This window comes from Cuculus canorus, chromosome 1 (genome assembly GCF_017976375.1).
Source record: "Cuculus canorus isolate bCucCan1 chromosome 1, bCucCan1.pri, whole genome shotgun sequence".
In the NCBI taxonomy this organism is placed as follows: domain Eukaryota; kingdom Metazoa; phylum Chordata; class Aves; order Cuculiformes; family Cuculidae; genus Cuculus; species Cuculus canorus.
Genome location: NC_071401.1, coordinates 8,088,927 through 8,112,979, shown reverse-complemented (window position 1 = coordinate 8,112,979; position 24,053 = coordinate 8,088,927). Strand labels below are relative to the sequence as shown.

Sequence of the window (24,053 nt, the reverse complement as noted above, 5' to 3'; positions counted from 1 at the left end):
CCTCTCTGTAATTATTTATGAAAGAGTGCTGAGGAGATAGTGGAAAGTGTGTCCAAAGAAGACAAGCAGCACCATGGAGGTTGCTCTGCCGAGCCCGTTTTACTTACAGGGGTTGTCCGAACCCACAGCTGACACCAGTAGCAGAGGGACTTCTACTCTATTCCCCCGCCCCAAGGTTATTTCTTGCCTGTAGCTGTTTAGAAAAGCTTAGAAAAAATGCCACTAAGACACTGCAGTAGCTTTTGACATGCTTGGCCACAAAGACAATATTGGGCTCTCCTCAGATTTATCTTGAAGCCCATTTGTGGACAAAACCCAGGTATAAAATGCTCAGATGTTCATACCCTTCATTATACCAGTTGGCTCATTCAGCACTGCAGATAACCTTCTTCAGTCTCAACCAATGTCAAGTCTAGGACATTCTGCACAGTGACAAGTTTCTCATTTTATTCCAGTTCCTGAGTCTCATGCAGCCAAAAAGCAAGACAGTGAGAACTAGAAAACAGATGATAATTCTCTTACTTTCAGTTCTGTAACCCTAATTTTACATCTGGCCAGCCCCACCAGAATGCCGTCTGCACCAGGCTTCTCTACCCTTTTCAAGTTATAATGCAATCAATTCACTTGTGTATGAAGGTATTTTTAGGTCTAGTTAAAAAAAAAAATAAAAATCCCTCTGCATCACTGCTTTGTAATTGAATGTTATAAAAAAGTAGCTTACTTAGAGACCACAATTTGTAATACTGAAGCTCCTATATAAAATTATATTGATTACCTCAAAACTTCTCAAATTAAAAGTACTTTTTTCCTTTAAATTAATGCAAAAATTCAAATCTTGGGAAACCTTGATGATCTCTGATCAGCTATAAGTATGTCAATTCAAATGAAAACCTTTTCATTTAAGGAAGAAATGGATTCACTTGGTCCAGAAGGTCATGAACTAGCAGGTTTCACCCTTATGCTACTCCAGCATCACCATACTTTCTTCTCCAAGCTTCATCTCTCAATACATATTCAAGGTTGCTCTCAAACTCTGAGAACTAGAAGTGTCATACAGGTGCTGTGGCCTCTAAAGTTGGATTAAACAGAGAACAGGTTATGGAAGCATTAAAGGAGCTGGAAGCAGTCCTGCTTTAAAGTGTAGGCTCTTAATAAAGGAAGGTAATATCTTAAAATAGATTTTATGTGATACTGTATTTTAGCATTATAAAAAGTAATAGTTCACTAAAGCTGTTAGGACAGTTCTTATCTGTCCTTTTTCATTTCCCTATGCCAGCCAAGCACAAAAACACAGGTTACTATGAACCTGAAGAAAGCTGAACATGAAAGCTCTTGCCATGCCTGCACTTCAGTGGCTATTTACGCACAGATGGGTTCTGCCTGTGACGCGATCTCAGTGAAGACAATTAGGCTTGGGAAGAGAGGAAAGAGCAGCTTTCTGAATATTCATCTCTGAATTCCAGGAAATGGTTGATGCTTGACAACATTTAACATGGCAAATATATCAAGAAAATATTTTGATTAATTAGATATCTATCTCCTGCATTTGAGGCTCAGCATTGCATAACCTGTCTGGGCTAAAACTACTTTGGTACATCAGGACAGATAACTTTCAGGATCATTTTTGACAGAGCAGAAATGAAAAATCAGCAGCAGTGACTTTCTGGAACCTTTTCTAGTGAACAAACCTGAAAAAACTAAGTTTGGTTTCACAGGTCCTTTCAGCAACTGGATCTCCAGCCAGGGAGAGTGCTTTGTATTAATTTCAAAAGCCTGCATCATGATTCAAATGTGTTCCTGTGCCAAGTGGTTTCCACTAAGTTAACAAACAGAAGTATTTAGCCCCATGCTGGAAATCTATTTGCATTCCAGAGGACTTGAGTAGATGGGCACTGGGTTGTCATTCACATACTCTGTCTAGCAAAACAACGTTCCCGCTTACTTACTTACACAGAGCAGAAGTGTTCTAGGAATTTGCAAGTGTGGTGTTCTTAGAAACAGCAACCTGGAGCCACTTCTCCAGAAGGCATAAGCATTAGGGTGGTTTGGGGACAGAAACTCTTGGGAGACGTTTGCACTGAAAAGGTCAAACAAGTAAGAGGTGAATAATTTCAGGAAAGTCATAGTGTTACTCTTCCCCTCGGAGACATCTCACAGTGTTGTAAGCAGTGGATGCAGGAAAGCTTTCTCAATTAATACCAGTATAAGTCGGGAACTTTTGCCCCAGACATCCATTTTTCTGTCTGTCTAGCTGGTGGCTGTAAATGAATTGAAGTAAAATTTGATGATGCCATACAGGAAATACTGATAATCTAAAGGTAGAAAGATATTGTCAAATGGAAAAATGAAAGAAGATAAATCAGACTCAGTACGGAGTTGGAAGGAATGACTTATTTGTAGCACTGGGCACTTTGTGTAACTCAGACTCCAGATGTGCAGGTATCACCTCCCTGCATTTCCTTTTTCACGAATGAAATGCCATCAAAGCAGGACACAACAGATACGCTACTGCCATGTACAGATGGTTCCCACCTTAACATAACTGCTTGGCCTATGAGGGGGAAATGCCGCCTCCTGTTTCCTCCAGCTTTAAAATAATATCACACGGCAGTGACAAGAGTTTTCAGACAGTAATTCACAGATGTGTACAGTAACACTCAGGTCTACCATAGGAAGAATGAGAAAACTTCTCAACAGTTTGTGACTCAGTCCCTTAGACCTCTTTGTGGATTGCAGCAGCTCCCACAATCATCCTTCGAATTTCTACATTTTGTTTTGTCCCGAGGTAGAAAAAGGTATGTAAAATGAAAGTAGCGTGGACAGCCTTCCATGAGCTCAGACTCCAGTCTTATTGAAAACGTCTAACTTAAATATTGTCCAAATGTTACACATCCAAACCATATTTTCCACACAGTGCTCTCCTCTTTAACCATCTAGCTGAGCCAGAGCTTTCTCACTGAAGATTTTGGATACTTTTTTTCTTCCACTGCTAGCAAATTGGGGTTCCCTTGCCTCCGAAATTGAGTCTTTTCATTTTAGAGTGTTTAAAACATAAAAAAAATCAGTAAGAAATAATCCTAGCTGTTGCAGAATGTCCTAGGAAGTTTTTTTCCAGTTCTGTGCTACATGTTTTCAGATATGCTGTGTCAAGTTAAAAAAAATATGCAGCAGTTTGAAATAACATTGCAACCTTTGTGTGTATTTACAATGAAATCATTTCGTACAGTAACTTATACAGCTTCACTGGCTTTAGATACAAAAATAGAGAAACTCAGACCCTGCTGAAACAAACAGCAAAACTCTGATTGGCACAAACAGCAAAAGGCGCTCACCCATAATCTACATCATAAAACCATAATTGGCCATCTCCATTAGGACTAAAGTAAGAGGAATGTTGTAGGTCAGGACAAAGGTGTATTTGCAGCCTGCATAGTTTCTGCACACATTAATAGTCCTTCATGAGTATTATGTTCACATTTTTCCGAATGTATTTGTGGTATTTTATTTACTAAAGCCTGGTCGGGTGGTCAACTGCTATCTGACCCACAAAATTATGACAGTCCCTGGCCTGATCAACAAAACGAAAGAGTGGCTAAGCTCACTCGGGTTGCTTGGTAAGCTCTACGCTGCTGGGAGCAGCCCTGCACAGTGGATGTCTTTCTCTTAGTTAGGACAATAGGAATTAGAGAGAAGAAACATCTCTTTGGAAAGGATGAGAAATGCTGAAAACACACAGTATCTACAGTAGCAGAACTGTACAGTCTTCTTAATTTGCTGCTTTTTCTGTCCCAGCAGGAGAGGAAGCTGAGTTTATAGAATGGCAACCACCCAACAGCAGGGAACTTGCTTAGTCAAGTCCTGACTCACGCTATTGGTCTTTCTTGGGGTCAGGAGCTCTGCTTTTGCTTGTTCATTGCAGCAGCAGTCAAAGAAAATCAAACCTGACACATTAGACAAGACCAATCATCAGACAAATCATCCGCCTCGGTTGGTGGCAAAAAGAAGGGCAACCAAAAGGTGCCGTAAGCAGGAGATGAACTGAAGCTCATCTCCAAGCCTGTGGGACCCTTTCCATCGCCCCCGAGATGCCCCAGGTGCATCTCCACTACAGGATCTGCCAGCTCTGCCTCTGTACTCCTCCAGCCTTTCAGGCACTGATGATCCAGGGAGACTGGGTGTTGAGGGCGACTTTGTGTGCTGGCCTTGACCCTCAGGCTTGCTTGCATACCAGCGAGCCTGTGTCAGGCTGTGAGAGCAGCAGCACTGCCCACCTCAGTGCCCCATGCTCAGGCTCACAACTAATGCTTCCTCACTGGCTGCAAGGTGGAATGAGTGAGTTTCTGTAGCACTAAAGCAATAAATGTCACAAAAAGGGAAAGCATATTTCGATCTATTTCTCTGCACTTTGCTTTTCAGCTGCCTTCTCATGCAATTCAGACAAGTCAGTGCAAAATCTACTAGTTCAAAACTCCAGTAAAACAAAGGAATATGAAAATGGGAAACATTCCCCTAAAATTCCCTTAAAATGGTAAGTATAGATGCTTTTTCTACTGCTTTTTCTCAAATACCTGTTGTCTTTAATGCAAATTAAAACACATCTGCTAGCTGCAGGTTAATTAACATTCTAAATTGTTAATTTTTTTTGTTTTCACGAAAGGATTTTGCTACTGAAGGTCACTCTGCTCTGGAGGAGCCAGGAAGAATTCATTCTCCTGCACCACACTCTGCAGCAAGTGCAGAGATTTAGTCATGTCAACCAAGCACTTCTAGCAGATCTCAACCTTTTCATATGCTTAAACAAGTCAACATGATATTCTAATCTAACACTTTAAAGCAGGGACAAGGAAGAGGATGAGGATTTAATAATGGCATCTCATGGTATGAAAGGGACTTGGCTCATTGGAGTCCCTTTATTTTTAATAAAGGAGACAGGGCATGCCTGCAGTGCATAAAAAACGAGAAATGCTGAGCCGTTTTGTATCACGTGCATACAGTTCAAAAGGGACGGCAAAAAATCAGAGAAGGTCTAAACTGGAAAGTTACCAAGATAGTTACAACAAATGAAATGCAAGGGCAGATGAGCATCCTACATGAAGGACAGGGGCAATGAGACCCTAGTCAAGATGAGAGTCAAAAATAAATCAAGAAGAAGCCAAGGGGCTTCCAAGACTGTGTAAATAAAATAGCTACTTAGCAAGATGAAGCAGAAGAGTCCCAGCAGCAGAGCTGCTAACATTCAGACCCTTCCACTTCAGCTCGCTAAGTAGCTAATCATTTTACTGGCTGCTGTTTAAGTCAATTTTCCAATAACTTAGAGACATCAGGAGCAAGCAAGCTGTTTTACGGATCTTACAAGAGTTTCAGCACTGAACACTCAGCCTCAAAAATGCTAGGAAAATCTTTAAAGCCAAAACCTTGAAAGGGCAATAATTCTTTCCAGTGCTGCTTTATTTCAATATCACACTTTGGGGTGAATTTTTAATATTTATTTTGTTTAGCTTCAGAAATCAAATATTCTGCTAGGTTTTCATTAAGCATGTAATACTTTTTCATGTTTTCATTAAGCATATAATCAAATATGAGCTGTGGTTGCAATTTTAAACAGCTGTCTCCCAAAATTACAATATACATTCAAGTATTGGCTTATCAACTACTGTTCCAGTCCTCTTACAATAATTTGACTTGTGCAGGCAATTTCCAAAACTTCTGTATAACCCATTAGTCACAGAGTGGGAACTACCTGTGTGTTTTCACATTTTCTGTAGATACCCCCATTCATGCCTTCCCAGAACCAATGATTGGTGCAATCCTTCTGCGTCAAATCAAAATGCCCCAGGCATGTGGTTCCCTCTGAAATTCAAAGCAATTCGGGGCCAAGTTCTGCTCGAAATATCTTAGTCTGATATATTTAAGATTGGTATCTAAACACATGTTCCGTGTTAGAGATCAGGAGCTCTTCGGCTCTGTTGCTACGCAAGGGCCATAACCTTTTTAGGCAGGGTGACAATCCCCTACTTTCAAGCATATTCATGTGGGGCAGTTTGGTGGCTGCACTAAGATTTTGATTCCCAGGAATAACTGCAGGTGAGCTGGTAAAATACTGCTGGTTCAGCTGAGCTGTGTAGAAGACACTGAGCCAATCTCAGTCGCTGACTTGGTCTATCTTTCTGTTACTCAGCAGAGTGAATTTGCATTTGCAACAGTTTAAGTGTCACACTCTTGGCCCTGGTTTTCTTTGATGTTGGGGAAAGAGAAGAAGGTTCTTGTGCATTTCAACAAGAGCCGTTCTGTTCAAGTGAGCAGCACCTTTGCCTGCATCATGAAGAACATACACCTGTTAGCCAAGGCAGGAACAGCAGCATGAAGCTTCATGGTCAGAGCATAAGCAGCAACATAAGGTTCAATAGATGAAGAATTGCCTGCTCTTACAGGGGGTGAACAGAAAGGTAGCAAGAAAGGATTACTAGATCAGTGCTGTATACCTGATGGTCAGTGTTTGTAGACAGTATAAAGGGCACTATTTGCCCCTATTGGAAGCAGAAGCAAATCCAAATGTCAGCTTTTGTCCTTAAACCTCACACCTACTGCCTTTTTCCTAGAAGAATAAAGACACTGCAAATGGATTTCTATTAGTCTTTAAAGTCTGTAATTTAGACATTAGTCTTACTGGCATGATTAAAGCCCTGTCCATCCTAATTACCTACAGACACAAATCACCAGTTTGAGAGTGGGAAAGAGGCAAAGCCAGTTCACAGAAAGCTGCTGTTTGGATGGATTTTACTAGGAAGGGTAAATGTGAAGAAAAGAGGAATAAATCTGTTGATCCAGGAATATGCCTGATAACTTGAAAAAAATAACACTGGGATGTAAATTTTCCCATTTATCCTAATAAAATCTTTACTCTAGGAGAAAACTCCATTTTTAAACTGGATGTTAATTCTGAAATCCAGGGAGCTTTTGCTGAGAGAAAGCTCAGGAACTGATTTCAGCTTTGAAATGGCTTTAAACCTGCCTACCAGTGCCACTACTTGAGTGTGTGGAGGCTGAGAGAGCTGGTCCTTGATTCCTCTGAAGCAGAGAACCACCGCACCCCTCCTGTACCAGTCCTTACTCCCAGAACACCAGGATCAATGAGACATAGGCAGGGAGAGTGCACCGTGGGGCACTGTGCACCCTGCCTGCTGCCCACAGAGACAAGCCACAGGTCCCGGAGACAGCAGTAGTGGAAGAAGCCTAAGGTTACCCAGATGTACTGCTTCAGATATTTGGGGTTTGGTTCAGGCCAGTCTAGAAATAATCATATCTTATTTTTGTGTTATTTTCAACCTATGTTATGTTCACAATGTTGTTTTTACCATATGTATTTATTCCTACAGCGGACTATAGGTCTAACAATACATCCTAACTGGCTGTTGGAGACCAAGCATGACCCTAGCTAGAATACCTCTACAAAAAGCTTTGATGCATGCCTGTCACAAGCAGCACTATGGAAGAAAGGAAAACTTCATGGCTGTCCTACTTTATGTCACTATTAAGCCTGATTCCTTAGTTGCATCAGTTATACTAATTGTACAGGTTCTCGTTTCCTCCAAGCCAGGGCTTAGCTCTAAACTTACTTATGTGATGATAAATTAAGAACAAATTGCTCACGCCTTCAATAGCTGCCTATGGGCACCTGGGGATTTTGCAAAGACGGAGCACAGACATCTCCTGACACCAGGCATGGTCCTTGCTCAGCAGATACCTTTGCTGTCACCACCACAGCCAAGCACATATCTCGGCAGATCAGACTCTTCAGCACACACTCATGTAAGGCTGTTACAGACCTCACTATATGGGGGAAGGGCCCCCTAAGCACAGCAAGGCAGGTCTGCTTGCAAACCAAACCATCTTCTATGGTCTGAATCTTTGAGTACCATTTGAATTATGGAACTAATCCTTGAGAGGGATCGCTCATTAAAGGTGGGTCTTCCAAAGTTACTGAGGAACACCAGTTACTTCAACTACAACTCATGGTGACTGGAAAGTGAAGAAGAGTGAGTGTGTTTGGTGGGAAAAAGGCAAAGCAGGGAGAAGAAAGAAATATTTGTATTTCTGTTATGTGTGACTCTGTCCCTGCTTCCAGGCTGTGCTCATTTTCCCCTGGCAAACCTATGACCTTTCTTGTACCCCTTCTTAGATGAATTCTTGTTTTCCCCAGGTCTCTTTTTGCTGCCACTCTCTCCTCTTCACAGGGACATGGCTTGCCCTGGTTCAGAGAGACTTTCCCTTCAGCGTACATAAGTGCCTCAGCCTCTTGGAGTGAGCACTTTGTCCCGGTGGAAGTCCAGCCCTGCAGCTGAGTGACAGGCAGCTGAGGGGAAGGTTTAATGGGCATCTGCAGCAGGTGGGTAGGGCGCTTTTACTGTGCATTAGAGGCTCCACATACCCATGTAACAGCTGAATATGGTCTCCAAGACTACATTTCCGTGAACAAATCACATTTTCCATCAAGAAAGAAATGAGAGTTCAGCTGCTCATTGCTTCACAAGCTGTGGAGAAGTTACTTAACAATTATCACAACTGAAACTATGACTACATGTAATACGGCACTGAATTAAAAATTTCAGCTCAAGAGTATCTTGGCTGATTTTAATTGGTTGTTTAAGACATGCAAGAGTGGAACTAGAAGTAAACTGGTTCACATGTACCCTCAAGCCTGTTCATCTTGATATTTTTTTTATCATCTTGATATTTTTTAACATCACAGCCACCAAGTTTCTGTAGCAAAAAGAGTTTCTGACAACTAAGACAAAAACCTTGCCTCTTTTCCATGCTGCTGCTGCAGGACAGCAGAGATACTCCTTGGATGGAGTACTCTACCTTAATCTGACCAAGCAGGCCTGTTTGTCTCAAAAAGAAGGAAGCCTACAAGATGCTTCTAGCCATCCTTGGGAGAAGATGTAGTGTACCTGTGCGTGTATGTACAAATACAGAGACAATCCGGGAGGAAAATACCAGTCTGCTCAGAACAGCCTTCTGGCACACACCAGCAGTGCAGTTTTCAGATAGATAATAAGACCATAAAACCAGAAACATTAATTAAGCATGTGGAATATGAGCTGAGGTGGGAAAGATAAGAGGTACAAATTCTACTGAAGCCAGGCATGAATTTCTTCATGCGGTCCTGGAACAAGAAAGATGGTCTCTTCCTGAGGAAACTCCTTGTTCAGTGCAATAAACCAAGAAACAGCGTCTTCCTTTCTATACCAACCAGCAGCCTGGCAGGCACAGTGTTATGGAGGTTGAAGAAAAGCAGGAAACATTTGGCTTGGAAAAGAGCAGGCTGATCTCAAGGAACAGAAATTGTCAGTATGTAAGAACGTCCTGTTAGCAGAGAATTTAAGGAATCTATTGTACATGATCTTCTTAGACATTACAAAAAACTTTTGCTAGGATGGCAGATAATATTACTTGGAAAATAATGCAACAGAACCCCAGAAAGACAATTAAGAGCATGGAAATCTCTTAAGAGGCATCTCAGCATGAGCAAGTTCACACCAGCTCTCCTTCAAACCCATTTTAGATTAAGGGTAACAATATATAGTTTTCTTTTCTTTCACTGTTTCTTGCAATTTTTTTTACTGGATAAAATCTGGCTTGATTAGAAATGAGAATGCATTGGACCCAATCACAACAATTACAAAATACATGTTTCATTGACAGTATCTACTTCAACACCCAAATACCAAAAATTATTATTCAGAAGATTAAGGTGATAGGAAAAATCAGCTGAAAAAAAAACTATTTGGAAGAGGTTGTGGGTCTTTTTTATTAAAAGGAAAAGAGCTAATATGGGAGAGCAGGTGGTACAACAGGCCATTTGGGAGTGATTTACATGCACATTGAGGAGGCCAAAAGAACTGCTTTTCCCTGAAGGAAGGTGAGGTGGACTGGTGCCAATGAGGAAAATATCCTAACTGGAACTGGGGACATGTACGTGACTTCTGTTCTTCGGAGAATAGTTCAGGTCTTACAACAAAAGTGATTGATAACCAAACTTTGCATCTTTAACACACATGTCAAGTCATTATGATTAAATGAGTTGCAAACGTGAAGTAATACAAAGCAGCTGATGAAGAGATTTCAAGTTGACAAGGTGACGTCTACAATGAACTTTAGATATTAACTGATCTTAATGGATAATAAATCAGAGCTTACACAGAACACTCTGTGGAAGGAGAAATGTAAATGGATATGCCACATCAGAATAAACTGACATTATATATGGAACAAACTACTAATGATCCTGTTTAGGAATACGGGGGAGATTAAGACCCAGACCATCCTGAAGAGGAAGATAGGAACACTGATTCCACCTGGAGACAAACCAAACGATGTCTCAAGGAAGAAAATGCACAGAGGATCGTTACCAGCAAGTCTTCTGCTTTTCTGAAGATGAAATTGAATGCACAGTCTTGCCATGCTCTTAGTGAAGGTTTGCGAAACTAACTGCAGCCCAGGAATAAAAAAGTCTGAAGAAGAGAAAAGAAAAAATACAAGTCCTAGCTGATAAGATACTGCCTTGCCTGCCAAAACATAAGAAATCCAGAAAGAGAAAACTGACTTAACCAAGAAAGACAGGGGTACATAATTTGGCTGTAATCAAGTCAACATGTGTAGGACATTCATAACAAGCACAAGGGTTTCTAAAAAGCAATAGAATTTATATTATATAAGAAATATAAAAAAAATAAAGTATGCATTCAAGAACACAGCTGTGAGGGAATATTTCAAGACACCATTTCAATGTTTACATCTACTCTTTCAATAAGGATAGAAATAATAGTAATTTTAATTAAAGCTATGCTTTGCCGGGGGGGGGGTGGGGGAGACATTGTCAATAAAACAAATGACTTACATTACAGAAATGCTCTTTTCACTTAGACTTACTGCCTCCAATAGTAAGTTATACATAAATTCAGGCCCTCTGGCCATGGAAAAACAATCTACAGGGCATATTTTGCATATTACCATAATTTGATGGTCTGTGATTTCTCAAGAAAACAGAAATGTGAGAAAGATGTTGACAGTTCAGTCTAATTCCAGAATTCTTTTGACTATGTCGGAGTTGCTGCTTGTGAGTACTGCACATAAAAATAACTTCCCATGACCTAAAGAAAAAGGCTTCTTTTTTTTTTTTTTCCTAGGAGGTGACTTATTTTATACAGTGCTCTCCGTGACAGGATATTTGTGAGCACATGTTCAAGAGACCGAAGTGAGTTTAATAAACCTGTCATGACTTTGAGGATCGTTTGAAAAGATATCCTATGATAACAACAACACACAATATATTAAGGCACAAACCATGTTGTAGCCCTCCATGTGGTAGCTACAATAGGTTAAGGTCATCGTATGGACTCTACCACTCTACCAGCTACCCTGAGTACAACAGCAGCATCTTTGCAACACATGATCCTCTCTCCTAACCCAGGACCACATGGTGGCTTTCCTGCTCCAAGGTTCAGAGACAAATTACTCTGAAAAATTATACAAAGACAGCTGGACTTCAGAAATAATGAAAACAGTCTTTTACAATAGAATCAGGTAGAAGAAAATGCACATAAGCTATTAAAGATATATATCCATCAATGAAAGAAGCAACAACACTGGGTTTTATAACTCCTTTGCAGGTGGAACATGATTATTGATCTCATTTAAATCTCCTGACCATTAATAAAGGCATTTACTGCTTTCAAACTTGATGTCATGCACACAACTGGGCTGATAAGATACCTTGCACAATAGCATTTCTTTATTTTTAATCATTTATTGTCTTGATGTATAAATTTTATAAATCCTAAATTTAAGATGCTGATTACCCATGCTCTGTTCACTTAACACCACCAAACCATTCAGCAGCAAACTCTGGGGCAAGCCAACCCAGCCTCTTGACAGGAGGAAATGAGGTTTTACTGCTGGTACCTATTTAGTGGCCAGGTGGCAAAACCACCTTGTAGTGTTACAGTAAGGTGAAAGATATTAGCAAGACAGGACAAGATTGACCTGTGAGAAACCCATGGAGAGCTGTAACGGTTTAAGAACACAGGTGAAAGTCTGGAAAACTGAATTCTTCTGGTTTCCATTCTTAGATCCATAAATGATATGCCATGAGTGAAAAAATATTGAGGACAATTTTGTTTGTTACTTCTTCCTCCAGACTCCCTACCTCCAAATACGGCTGCCTACACATACACAGCTACATGAGCAGGGACTGAGTTTCCAAGAATTCATCAAAATTTCCAAGAATCTGGAAGTTTGCATTTCTGCAAAACAAAGTGCAGTTGTAAGGAGCCTGGCCATGCCCCCATCTCCATGTTTGCTAATGTACCTCACAGGGACCTGGTAAGAATTCACTAGCTGGGACAGTTCACGCAAAAAGGTATTCGGCATGGCTCCCGTCTATTTTTACTCCTACGAGCATGGGTAACAGAGCTGAACCTTATATTCACTTCTCAATACAAGAGTATGCAGAGCAGAGCATAAGCTCTGAAGATGATGCAAGGGACTCCGAAAGACATGCTGCCTTTAGGAGCATTCTGTCAAATTCTGTCTCCAAAGAAACCTAGAGACTGCCTTGGAAGCAGTCTCTTCAATTTCCTCCTATTTGTATGTTTATTAGACACACATCTATCTTTTTCTAGGGGAACAATAGCAATGTTTGACTTTTTACACCAGAGAGTCCCATCTCCAACCTCCAGAGGTTACACCCAGTCATTAACGAAAGTCGTCCTTTTTTCCTTCCACTTGTCAGGCAGTTTAAGTTCTGCACCAATTGGTGACAATTTAAGACAATTTTCTTCTGATTTTTCTTCTTTCTACTCTCTGCACTGCCCAGCTCTGCTAGATTTCATCCACCTCACTTCATTTTGGGAGTGCTGCCTGACACATTACCAGATGCAGCTCAAATCCAGCCCACACAATAACATTGCTCTGGATCTCCATCACCTTTTTGCCCGTGCCGCTTTCCCAGACAGACTTGTTTCAGTTGAAACGCAAATGCAATTCTCACCAAAAATATATCCACCCGCTTTTTCCATTTTAGCAAAAATGACATAGAAAATATTGTTGGTTTTGGTCTTCCTGGAATTTTCTCACACCCTTTCTAGGAATAAGAAAGGATATCTTTTTGCAAACTCATTGTTACACACGTGCATGGTTATAAGAAAATGCTCTGAAGGGACATTAAGCAAATAATACCAATGTTCAAAATTCTATAGCAATGTATTTATACAAATTACAGTATTCTGTATGTATTTACACACTGTTACAGAATATCAAGTAAATAACACCAATTGTTGTTTGGTTTTTTCCCTCAGATTTTCCTTCAAGCAAATTTTAGTGCTCAAGAAAGGTGCCAGATGGACCGCCCTAGAAAATAAAGACTTCTCTTTGTCCACAGCACAGGAGGAGCTGCACTGGACGCCTCCCCACTTTGCCATGTCAGCTCTCTCCAGCCCTGTTTTAGCAGGATCACGTAAGGAGCAGGAAGGCATCCCTACCCCACCACACCTTAGCACAAGAGCTAAGCAGCACTCAGGTGATGATGGTTTTACCCATCCCCCGCCAGAACACGGATAGAAATGATTCATTTTACACAAGTGACCGAACGGAATCTGTTGTTCACTGCCCGAAAGAGGCCGAATTCGACCCAGTGAACCTGCAGGGAGTGGCAAACCGCCAACTCCTGGACCATCCAGTCTCACAATAATGCCTATGTTAAATTACACGTTTCTATATTTACATAAAGCCAGTATTTACACACCATTATGGGTTATTTGAGTAAATCGGTTACAGTTTATTTATATGGACTGCCATAAACTCATAACATTTTTCTTGGGTTTAATCCTTTCTTTAGAAAAATACAAAAAAAAATAAATAAAACATGTTAACTAGTAGTAATGATTTGCCTATGACTAAAAATCCAAGTCAGTTTAACACTAAGATTCAAACTGTGGCCTAATATTGTGGCCTTAACTCATAGTAATTTTAACCTTTGTAATTAATTTCCTGGTATATGTCAGATTTATTAAAAAAGCAGAGTTGTAACTTCCCTTCCTTGCAGTAAAATTGATCAGGTTAACACTGAGCAATGAACTCTAATCCTCTCCAGAAGCTCGTTTTCTCATCCTACAATCCAGCACAGCCTTACACCCCCTGGACTCAGTGATTCAGCACCCAGTTAACCCACAACAGCAAAACTGCCTGCAGGTCTCAGCATCTCCAAAGGGTTAAAAGTAAACACAGGGCTGCAGGCAAAGGCTGTGAATTCCCAGGCAATAATAGGCTCTAGACAAGTATGTCTAACCGTACCCTATAAATCAACTAACATAATTTACATATCTTTATCACTCAAAAACAGTTATAACAAAATGCCAAATTTTATCCAAGTTTACTGGTATCACCGGTTGAGACGTGGACCTTCCTGCCTGCTTCAGCACAGAAAAGTCACATTCATTCAGGACACCAAGCCAGAGATTATTCCAGAACAGAATTATGTTTCATATCATATATATCACATGGACAAGAGTGCCTTAGAGCAAAAATTACTTAATTTCAAATAGGCTAAAAACTTATGTCTAGCTTCTCCAACGTATGTAGGTGCTCAGCCTCTGTGCCTCTGCGGACGGTCAGGGGTGTTGGGACCAGCCACGCTCCCAACAGATCCAATGGCAAAGGTTACACTCAACTTAATGGCATCAGGTTCAGATCCTAAGGGATACAATAACTAGAAAACATATTTGTCATATGGACCTTTCATGATTTTTCTCTTTATTTTTCCTTCAGGGCACTGGGGAAAAAAATACCTCTTCCTAAGGGTTAATTCCCAAGTGGTAACTGCTAATCAACCTGTTCATGTGCTTAACGCAAAATGCTACAATTCCTTAATTATTACATTCTGTCAGCTCACTAACAGTTCATGAATATTTGAGTGCATTTTAGGGAAAAAAAAAAAAAACAAGTTTAATACTGTCCCCCTCATTGTCATTATTGATAGAGATTTATTAGTTTCATTTTGCAAGTTTTACTTTAGGAAGGGTGCTATATCATGTATTATGACAGTTCACACTGAAAGCAATTTTCCATAAAAGATGTTACAATGACCCCTATGGAACTCGTATAATTTCATAGTAGATAGTCAAGTGCATAAATAAACATTGTTTACAAGAGTGATCCTGTTAACCTGGTTCTTGCCCTCTGAAACCTTTGTGTGCTATTTGTGGAACGTTAAAGTTAGTACAATTGTTGATATTACTTATGTTGTTTCTGGCATTCTGCTTCAGGAAAGAGAGAAAAAAGCATATTTATCATTTAGCTTTGGTATAATCTGCAATAGGTTTTAACAAGTAGAATATATTCCAACCCCTATATTTTTCACAGCTGTGAAGTTTACAATGATGTAAGAAGTCACTTTATCAGAGAGGAAATATTACAGACACAGAAAGTTGAAGACCCAGTTTTGTCTTTAATCCTCTGGGGGTGAGCTATGAAACAAGCAGTCAGAAGAGTGAGGACTCAGTGTCATGAGTGGTGTGCATACTTGTACAATAATACGGGAACAAAAGAGATTGTCGCCTTTAGTACATGAGGGTCACTAGAATTTATTATTATTATTACCTTTTTATTGTTTGTTTTGCTTTTTTTTATCCATGCACCTTTATATTTACTTGCATGAATTTACCACAGGTTCATAGTGGCCTTTGCCATTTTAATGCTTACAGAGCCTAAAGCTTCCAAAATGCCTATCTGGCCTGTACATATTTCATTAAAAATAAACTCTATATAATAAATAAATATATAAAATAAATAAAATGTTGCCTTTGGAATTTCTATAAATAAATTTAACTTTTTATTTTTATTTTTTTTTACTAAGAGGTCTTTGCTTTAAACTCAGTGGGATGAGACCCAGAGAGCGATTAACTGAAAAGTCTCTTGTTTAAGTAAGACTGCACCCTCCATGCCTTTGTAAATGCAGCGTACACTTGAGCAGGCCACCAGCCAAAAATCCTGATGAATCAAAGTATGGCAGCTATGCTGATATATGACGAAGTACAACTGATCAAAAATTTAAAAGCGTGTCTATTCCCCAGCATGCATCAGGCCTTCCTCCTCCTCCTCCCTTCAGCTCCTCTCTCGCGCGCTCTCATTCCCATTCATCCTCCCTTTCTCTCTCTCTCTCTCTCGCACTCACTCTCTCGCGCTCCCTCTCGTACTAAATCAAGCGAGTGGGCATAGGCTCTCCTCCAGGAGGACAAACCTTTAAGTGCAGAACAAAATCAGCATGTTCCATCCAAGCCTCCATCATACATTATGCATGCGACAAAGTTTGGCAACAGTGGAGCTGATGTGATGACACAGCTAATCAATAAGAACCCACCGCATGAAACCTTTATAGTGGTTACTTTTTAAGGGCTCAAGTGAAGGAATTGTCTTTGTCAACTTTGGCTTAAAATATCCTTATATAGTTCCGGTACTTTCTCAGGGTCCACTGGTCTAGGTAAAAAATGTGTAAATTTTTGATGCCGTTTAGTCCTAGTCCCTTCTCTTGGAGTCCCATCTTTATTTAATGCAACGTAGTATCGTCTTCCAGTGTCCACGTGTTTATAAAGATTTGATGAATATGTGTTATACCAGTTTTCTTCAAACTGCTCTCTGAATACACACTCCTGGGTTAATTTTTCCTATGGAAAGAAAAGAAAAACCAGTAAGGAGAGAGATAGCCATAAAAATAAGCTATTTTAAAAAGAATTACTATTTTCACAGCTTGAAACCAGTACCTCCTTGTTGAATTCGCAAAATGAGCGATTTCAGTATTCCCAGTTTTAGCTAAATAAAGCTGTATTGCTGGCATTTTCATTAAGTAGTCATGAGAGTGGATGACTGTGAAGCAAAAATGATTCTCCAAAAGCCTCATTGCCCAAATCAAAACAGCAACAACAAAACTGGAAACAGATATTTTAATTTCTCATCATTCCCATGCAGCTCACAAGTAGTCACTGGACTTGTATAACTAATTACTTCAGTTGTGAGTGCAGGCATTCAAACAGACATAATTATTTAAGGAAAACTAGAACTAGTTTGCAGTGCTGTAATACAATTTAGAGCCCTAAAATTTCTATGTCATTTCATCGCATGAAGAACTCAATGCATTTCATTAATTCAAAAAAGATACAATTTACTACCCCTTGTTTGGTTTATTATTTGTATCATAGAATCACAACCCAAGAAAGCTTCAAACAGGAGCACAAATCCCACACTCTGAGATGAAGTTAGGTGAGGAAACTCTTCCAGGCTTTCTTTACTAGGGTTGTCCTCATGTCCTGCCCTAGTGATGGGACTCACTGAAGACATCAACCATTCATCAGATACCTTTGCCACACACTCCCACTCCTTCCAGCTCACCCACTTATTCAGTCTGTGTGTGCCTCTCTATACCTTTTTGGTCTAAGTAGACAGGATTTGCTTAAAAAGCAGCCACCTAATAACTGGATTCATTTTAGGAAGGACTCATACAAGTGACTGAGCAAGATGACTGGAAGAAATGGTGGTGAGCTCTAGCATGGAAGAGCTGATGGAAAGCCGGGAAAAAATAGCCCTGTAAATAGTCTTTTCAGCTGGTGCAAAAAATATAATAAAGATAATTTAATACATTTTTTTGTAACAAGAGCTCTCACCTGAATAGCAGTCACATCGACCAAACTCAGCTTCCAGCTAAGGATCAATTTCTAATTATTACAAAGCTTTGCACAACGCAGACTTCTGTGCATGTGTGTTTTAGACATCAAATCTTAAAACAGTCCTTTTAGATAGATACATAGAGAAGGGAAAATGTACACCAAGACCCATGCGCTGCAAAGCATTTACACCACCCAAGCCATAAATGTGTGCCTGTACTCAACTAAGTACCCACAGCTCAAGCTCTGGTGCCCTCAAGAACCCACCCATCCATGGTTTAACCCAGGAGCTTCCCACAAAACCCACCACGACCTGAAGCTTGCGGCTTGTCCTGGGGCCACCTCTTCTGCTCAGGAGTCAGTTCACAACCCTTTCTCAAAGCCATGTGCTTCAGCCCAGATATATCCTTGCTGCTTTGCGTGGCGAGGCAGGTGAAAGCTCTGCAGCCCACCAGGGTTAGGGACCGGGGTCTGGCCAGGTCTAACGAGCCCTGAGCACCTTACAGGAGTCACCCAGGAACCATCGCACGTGGGGAGAGGAATCCCTGCACAAGCTGGGGGAACAAGCCAGCACCCCTCTGCACCCCTACAAACTAGGTACTGGGCTGCAAAGCCAGGGTCCTCCTCAGAGCCTAAAGGTTTGGGATTTAGAGGGGTTTTTTTCTAAACTCAGCCTGTGGCAAGTCCAGTAGGCAGGAAAGACAGCAAAAAAGCAGCTCCTGACTTTTCATTTCATGGCAACTAGGAAGCTCATCACCATTCAGAAAGGAGAAAACCCCAACAGGACCGGGTTTCAGATGTTAAACACTCGATTATTCACTATAGCAGGGCTACGTCCCTGGGTGGACCCAGGTGGCTGCAGCTTGCACAGTCACAGGAGGAGCCTGTGGGAGAGAAAAAGATGGCAGTCCCATCACTCACAGCCTCTCCTGTGGTTCCACTAGAAAAATTCCTTCCCTGTGGGTCCAGCTGAGCAGCACAGGCGAAAACATGAGCACATATGCAGGTCAGAGGTATATAACAATTTATTTTAGAGGTGTTTCTGACTGTAACAATTTTTACGTGTGACGTAGCTCAAACACAGCAACATTCTATCCTGGTTATAGGAAAAAGAAGAACAAATCTGTTTACATTAAATCCTTGTCTATGAGCCAGATCCTGCAACCTCCTATTCATAATTGCCTCTATGTCCTTTGACAGGTAGAAAGTGCAGCAGCAATGAATATTACTTGACCTCAGCAGCAGCTAAAAGTTACACCCATTGCAGCCGCCCTCTTGTACCACCTCAGTGCACAAACTATTATAAAAACTATTCAGCTGCTATAAAGATTGTCTTTAAGTACAGCTTTCATTAGTGTTTTATTTTGCATGAGGTTTAAAATAATTTTGTTTGCTTTATTAAGGCAGAAGCAGATGCTAAAGGGTGGTATATGCCAGGCTTATACATCCAAGGGGAAAGAGAAACTAATTCAAATTGTTTTCCTGCTCTCAGAAGGCAATAGGATCACATGACAAGCACTGCAGAAGCACTCCCTGCTAAAAATAGCAACATTTTAGGGAGATATTTCAGTCCTGTCTTGTTTTCATTAATTATTCACTTCATCTGCATTTTTTTTAGCATCACCATAAATTTCTGTCTTTGCAAGAACAGTACTTCCCCATGCCCTGAAGGAGAAATTTTTAAATAGCCTCTTTTTATGTGGCAGGTTTGATGGATCATGACAGTGCTGCGGTGCACTTCACTAGCAGACCTTGAATAAGGGGGTTTGCATTATACTGTGCTCTGGATGAGTTCAATGGACTTCAAGCTTACAAATTCAATCTTTATTTTACAAGCTTATCCTGGTTTTGCTCTTTATCCTCTCACGACACAGCTACAACTCCTTTGTTCTTCCCCAAAACTCTCAGAAAATCATGTATAAACAGTAGGAAAAGAATTCAACATGAGCCTGACAGAGGAATCAGGATGCAGGTGTAGGGACGCTAACAATTACATATTCAGATAAGTGAAATAATTTCTTTATAAATTCAAACTATTTCATTCTAGGATACCTAGAAATTCTGGCTTCAGCCAGAGATCACTGGAGTAAACTGGTGTTGGAGACTTTGAATAAGGCCCTGTAAAACCTATACCTAGTAGGATAGTCATCTATGTAGAGTCATAGAATCATTTAGGTTGGAAAAGACCTTTAACACCATTGAGTCCAACTGTTAACCCGTCAAGCCCACCACCTAAGCATGTATTACCGTCATACTATTTAACACTAGTTTACGCTCATGTTCTGAGCACACATGCCTTTATTCAAGCCAGAAATGAGCATAATACAAGGGTGAGGCTGGTCTATCCTGCCAACAAGCACGTTCTTGCCTCACCAGCTCAGCATGGAAAAGTCTTGCTGAAAGCAAACTCTCCCAGTATGGGAAGAAGATGGTGTTACCTGATCACAAGTGGCTTGCATTTCCCCTTCTGGCTCTGACTTTTTAAAAGTCCCTGTACGCACAGTCAAAAAGTAACATTTAGCCCTACAATACAGCAATTTTTGCTAACTTTTATTCTAGCAAATGACTTCTCGATCACTTTTCTATATCAATATTTCCTTGCACCATACTTAATGTCACTAGACATCTTTGTTGAAGGCTGACATAAATACCAAACATACTCAACTTAAACAGCTGTGGAAAGTAACCTGCATTCCTCTGAAAAGGGAGGCTGCCTGCCTTGATCAAATCATTTAATTCAGAGGCCAAATAAAGAGGTGACCTCAAAATTATATAAATCAGATGTTGCGCCACATACCACATGGTTTCTATGATGACTGTGCATAGAGTATTCCACTATAAAGTGATTGATTCTCTATTTACTACATTTCCACACTTTACCTACTTTTTTTTAACCTGTTATTTGACTCAGAACATTGAAATAATTGTAAAGATGCATATATCATAAGGGCAGAAAAACAAGGCAAATTTAATTCAGACGTCTGTTAACACTTGGTCAGTATTAGCAAGCCCGGGATCCCTTTCCCTTCCTACACTCTCCATCATATAACAGGGGAGAAAGATCATTATGTTATCCTATTTCTAGGTGGATGAATTAAAAGTGAGATTGTAAACTAATAACATAGATAGTGACAGTCATCATAACAAAAGATTTGCCAGCTTGTCTAAAAATAGATATCCCTGTGAAACAGCTAATTGGAAACAGGCAAAATACATGTACAGTGCCCAGAGAAGAGTTTCGTGACTCTAAAGAATGGTAAGACGTTTGTGCTGCTTAGTAGTTGAAAGTAAAGTACAGGTTCCTGTATGAAACTCTTCAATGTTCTTTTTTTCTTTTAAATAACCTTACAGAACTAAAACTCCAATTTATTTTGTGGCCTGACAAAAGGAAACCTTTTCAGACTGCTATTCCTCGAGTCACAACAAATACATTTCATGTCTATTCAGTTTTATGCCACATATAGTTTTCCCTTTCGCAAACTGCTGCCCTGATTCAAGACACTTCACAAGAAAACTCCTAATCCAGAAGTTCAAATGGCTATTAACAAGAAGAACATCTGATATAGTCAGCACTTCCTACATACCTGCTGCATGTTATCACCATGTTAATCCACCCTGTGGTAATAAAATCATGTTTAAATACATAGTCTCCTATATAAGTTCACGAAAATGCCTCATTATGGTTATATGACGTTAACAAAAAACTGTGTATAGAGTGAAGAGAAAAAACAACAAAAACCCTGTTGCCTTCCGAAGTGGTTTTCTTTGCTGTTCTGCCTACAAACACAGACATTTTACACACAGTTGGCCCTTCCCATGCTGTAATGCAAACAGCCTCTAGAACATACCACATTTTGCTAATAATTAACACTCATCCAGAGTTGTCATAAATAAAGGTGTAATTTAGCATTTGTTGTAGTGTCTGATCTCCCATGCTAAGTCTGTTCGTCTCTGGCTGCATAGACAAGCGCCAGCCACAATGAGAAGCCAAATACCAGTGTCCAAGCAGTGCCATGTTCCTTTCCAAGTTAGATAGCAGTGCAAGGCAAGTCATGCACATGGAGCATCTCACTTTGTGAGTACAACAGAGTTTTCTTTGAACAGTTTTGCCAAGCAATGTTTTTTTTCAAAATGCTTTGTTAAATAATTTGACCAAACATGGAAAAAAAAAAAAAAAAAAGAAGACAAAAAAAAAAAAAGAAGTCTGCCAAAAGGACTAACTGACTGCATTCTGTGTTTGTGTCAGTGCTTCTCCATGACCGTTTCAGACAGACAGCAGGAAACCCTGGAAGGCCATAAGGGAGACCAAGCAAACAGCCAGGCAGCCACACTGCCACTCACACGTGTTTCATATTCCACTGCACTTTTTATAAGATGAGGGAAATTAGGCAAGGTGTCCTGGCAAAAACACAGTCAGGCAATTGCGTTTTCCCTGCTTGAGATCACCTTGTAATTTTACAGAGACAAAGTATTCATCTTTGTTTCTCCTCCTAAACTTCCAATTAATTGTTATAAAGTTTGTATTATACAGAATCTCCACTTACTAAAAAAAAAAAAAAAGTGTGACTGTTTGGTACTGCTGCCATCAAGCTGTTATGAGAGTGCTTAAAGATTAATAACTTTCATACAAAAAGCCCGTAAATTTCCCAAGACCCAGCAGAACCTGGTCCCATTGGAAGCATTATCATCAAAAGCCACAATAGCTACACAGACATAGACACCACGGTGCTTCTATGCACTGATGAAGGTGACAGAAAAGCAAAGCATCTTGAACAAAGCAAGCTGACTCCAGCATCAATAATAAAACCACAGGAGACTGTCAGTGCAGTGGGGTTTTCGTGGCTTCTCCTCTTTGCCCCGTCGCCCCTCTTTTCCCTCTCCCTCACTCTCCACACCATCATGAACCTCCTTCAGAGGGGCCAGACTGGCATCCAGCACTATGTTCTCCCAGGGTTTTTTTCAGAGCTCTTCTGACATGAGCTGTAGGAAGATGAGATACCAAATAGGCCTCCATCCATTTTCACCACTGCCATATCCACAACTTTTGGGTTTACCAATATCCACTCCTTTGAGGTTCCAAGTTTGCAGCATCTGTCAAGCTTTAAGCATACCCTCCTTGGACATGAAATCATTATAGGAAGAGCCACCCCGCTGTGCCCCACTGGCATCTGCCAGCACAGGCTGCCGACCAGCAGCCATGCTTATGGCCATAAAGGTTTGATTTAGATCTGCCCAGCCAAGTGCATGAGATGAAAATTCATTTCCACCTAAACACACACCCGGGGGCTGCTCATGCTGCTGCTGGAAGTCATGACAAAGCTCCAAGGATGGGCCTTGGGCCACATAAGCTGTCACAGTGCCATTTCTCTGGAAGCTGAAGAGCTTCCTTCTCCATGCCACAACAAAGCAGGAAAGGGACAAAGTCAATTCTTAAAAAACAAATAAACAAGCAGGTGTGTTCCCCTCCCTTCCAAGCCAGCAGGACCGGGCCCACACTGTGTCATTTACTAGTCACACTTCTGACCTCTATTTTATTTTTGGTTTCCCTGGCACAATCAAGAACTGCAGCCATCAATGTTATCTAAGCATCTAATTCATAACGCTTGGCTGAACCCTTCCAAGAATCAGAAAGCAAGGTGGTATGCAATTTGATACATGGGCCAGAGCCAATTTTTAAAGACAGGAGAAAAGTTCCCATCAGCTTAAATGGAACTTGGATCAGGCTTGCAATGATAAAAAGGCAACAAATATTTTAAGACACTAAAAGAACCATTTCAGGCACGCTCAGATTTACTGAAAGCTGTAACTTGACCTATCCCAGCTCCCCACTCCACAAATTCTCTTCTACCAAAAGACAACATGTATGTCAAACCAAGACTGTTATCCTACAGCTACAAACACAATCTTTAGCATGAAATACTAGTTAAGCTTTTAATCTAATAGAGACTTTTAAATAAAACACGCTTTCCATAAATACAGCTAAGATGGAGCATAGCATCAAAGTGTTTTCATCAGTATTTTTTTACCGTGTTTTATGGTTTTCTAAGCATGGAATGCTGAGTTGAAAGATAGACCTCCTCCACCAGAAAGTGCAGTCTTTTTGCAGGGGCAGCTAAACTCACACCTGAAAGACATTGCTAAGTGGGTGAATAAAAGTACTTAATCTGCACGAGCCTCTACAGTCAGTGAGGATTGCCCAAACTCCATTTATTACTCCATTAGAGAAGCACCTTATCCCTCAGCTACCAGATGCCTTCATGAAGAGAGCAGAATGCTCAGGACCCTTCATGAAACACTTTGCCATAGAGACCAAATGGTCGCAACACAGAATGGCAATGT

The 24,053-nt window shown here is 40.5% G+C and overlaps 1 protein-coding gene across 1 annotated transcript in view; it reads right to left on the bottom strand.

The window, feature by feature from the left end:
* Positions 1-13,146: 13,146 nt before the first annotated feature.
* FGF9 (fibroblast growth factor 9) overlaps positions 13,147-24,053 on the bottom strand; it is a 30,509-nt gene continuing 19,602 nt past the window's right edge. The window contains exon 3 of the mRNA XM_009556422.2: positions 13,147-16,721. Coding sequence (XP_009554717.1) covers positions 16,476-16,721 — 246 coding nt within the window. The 3' untranslated portion in view covers positions 13,147-16,475. The remainder of the gene's footprint in view (positions 16,722-24,053) is intronic.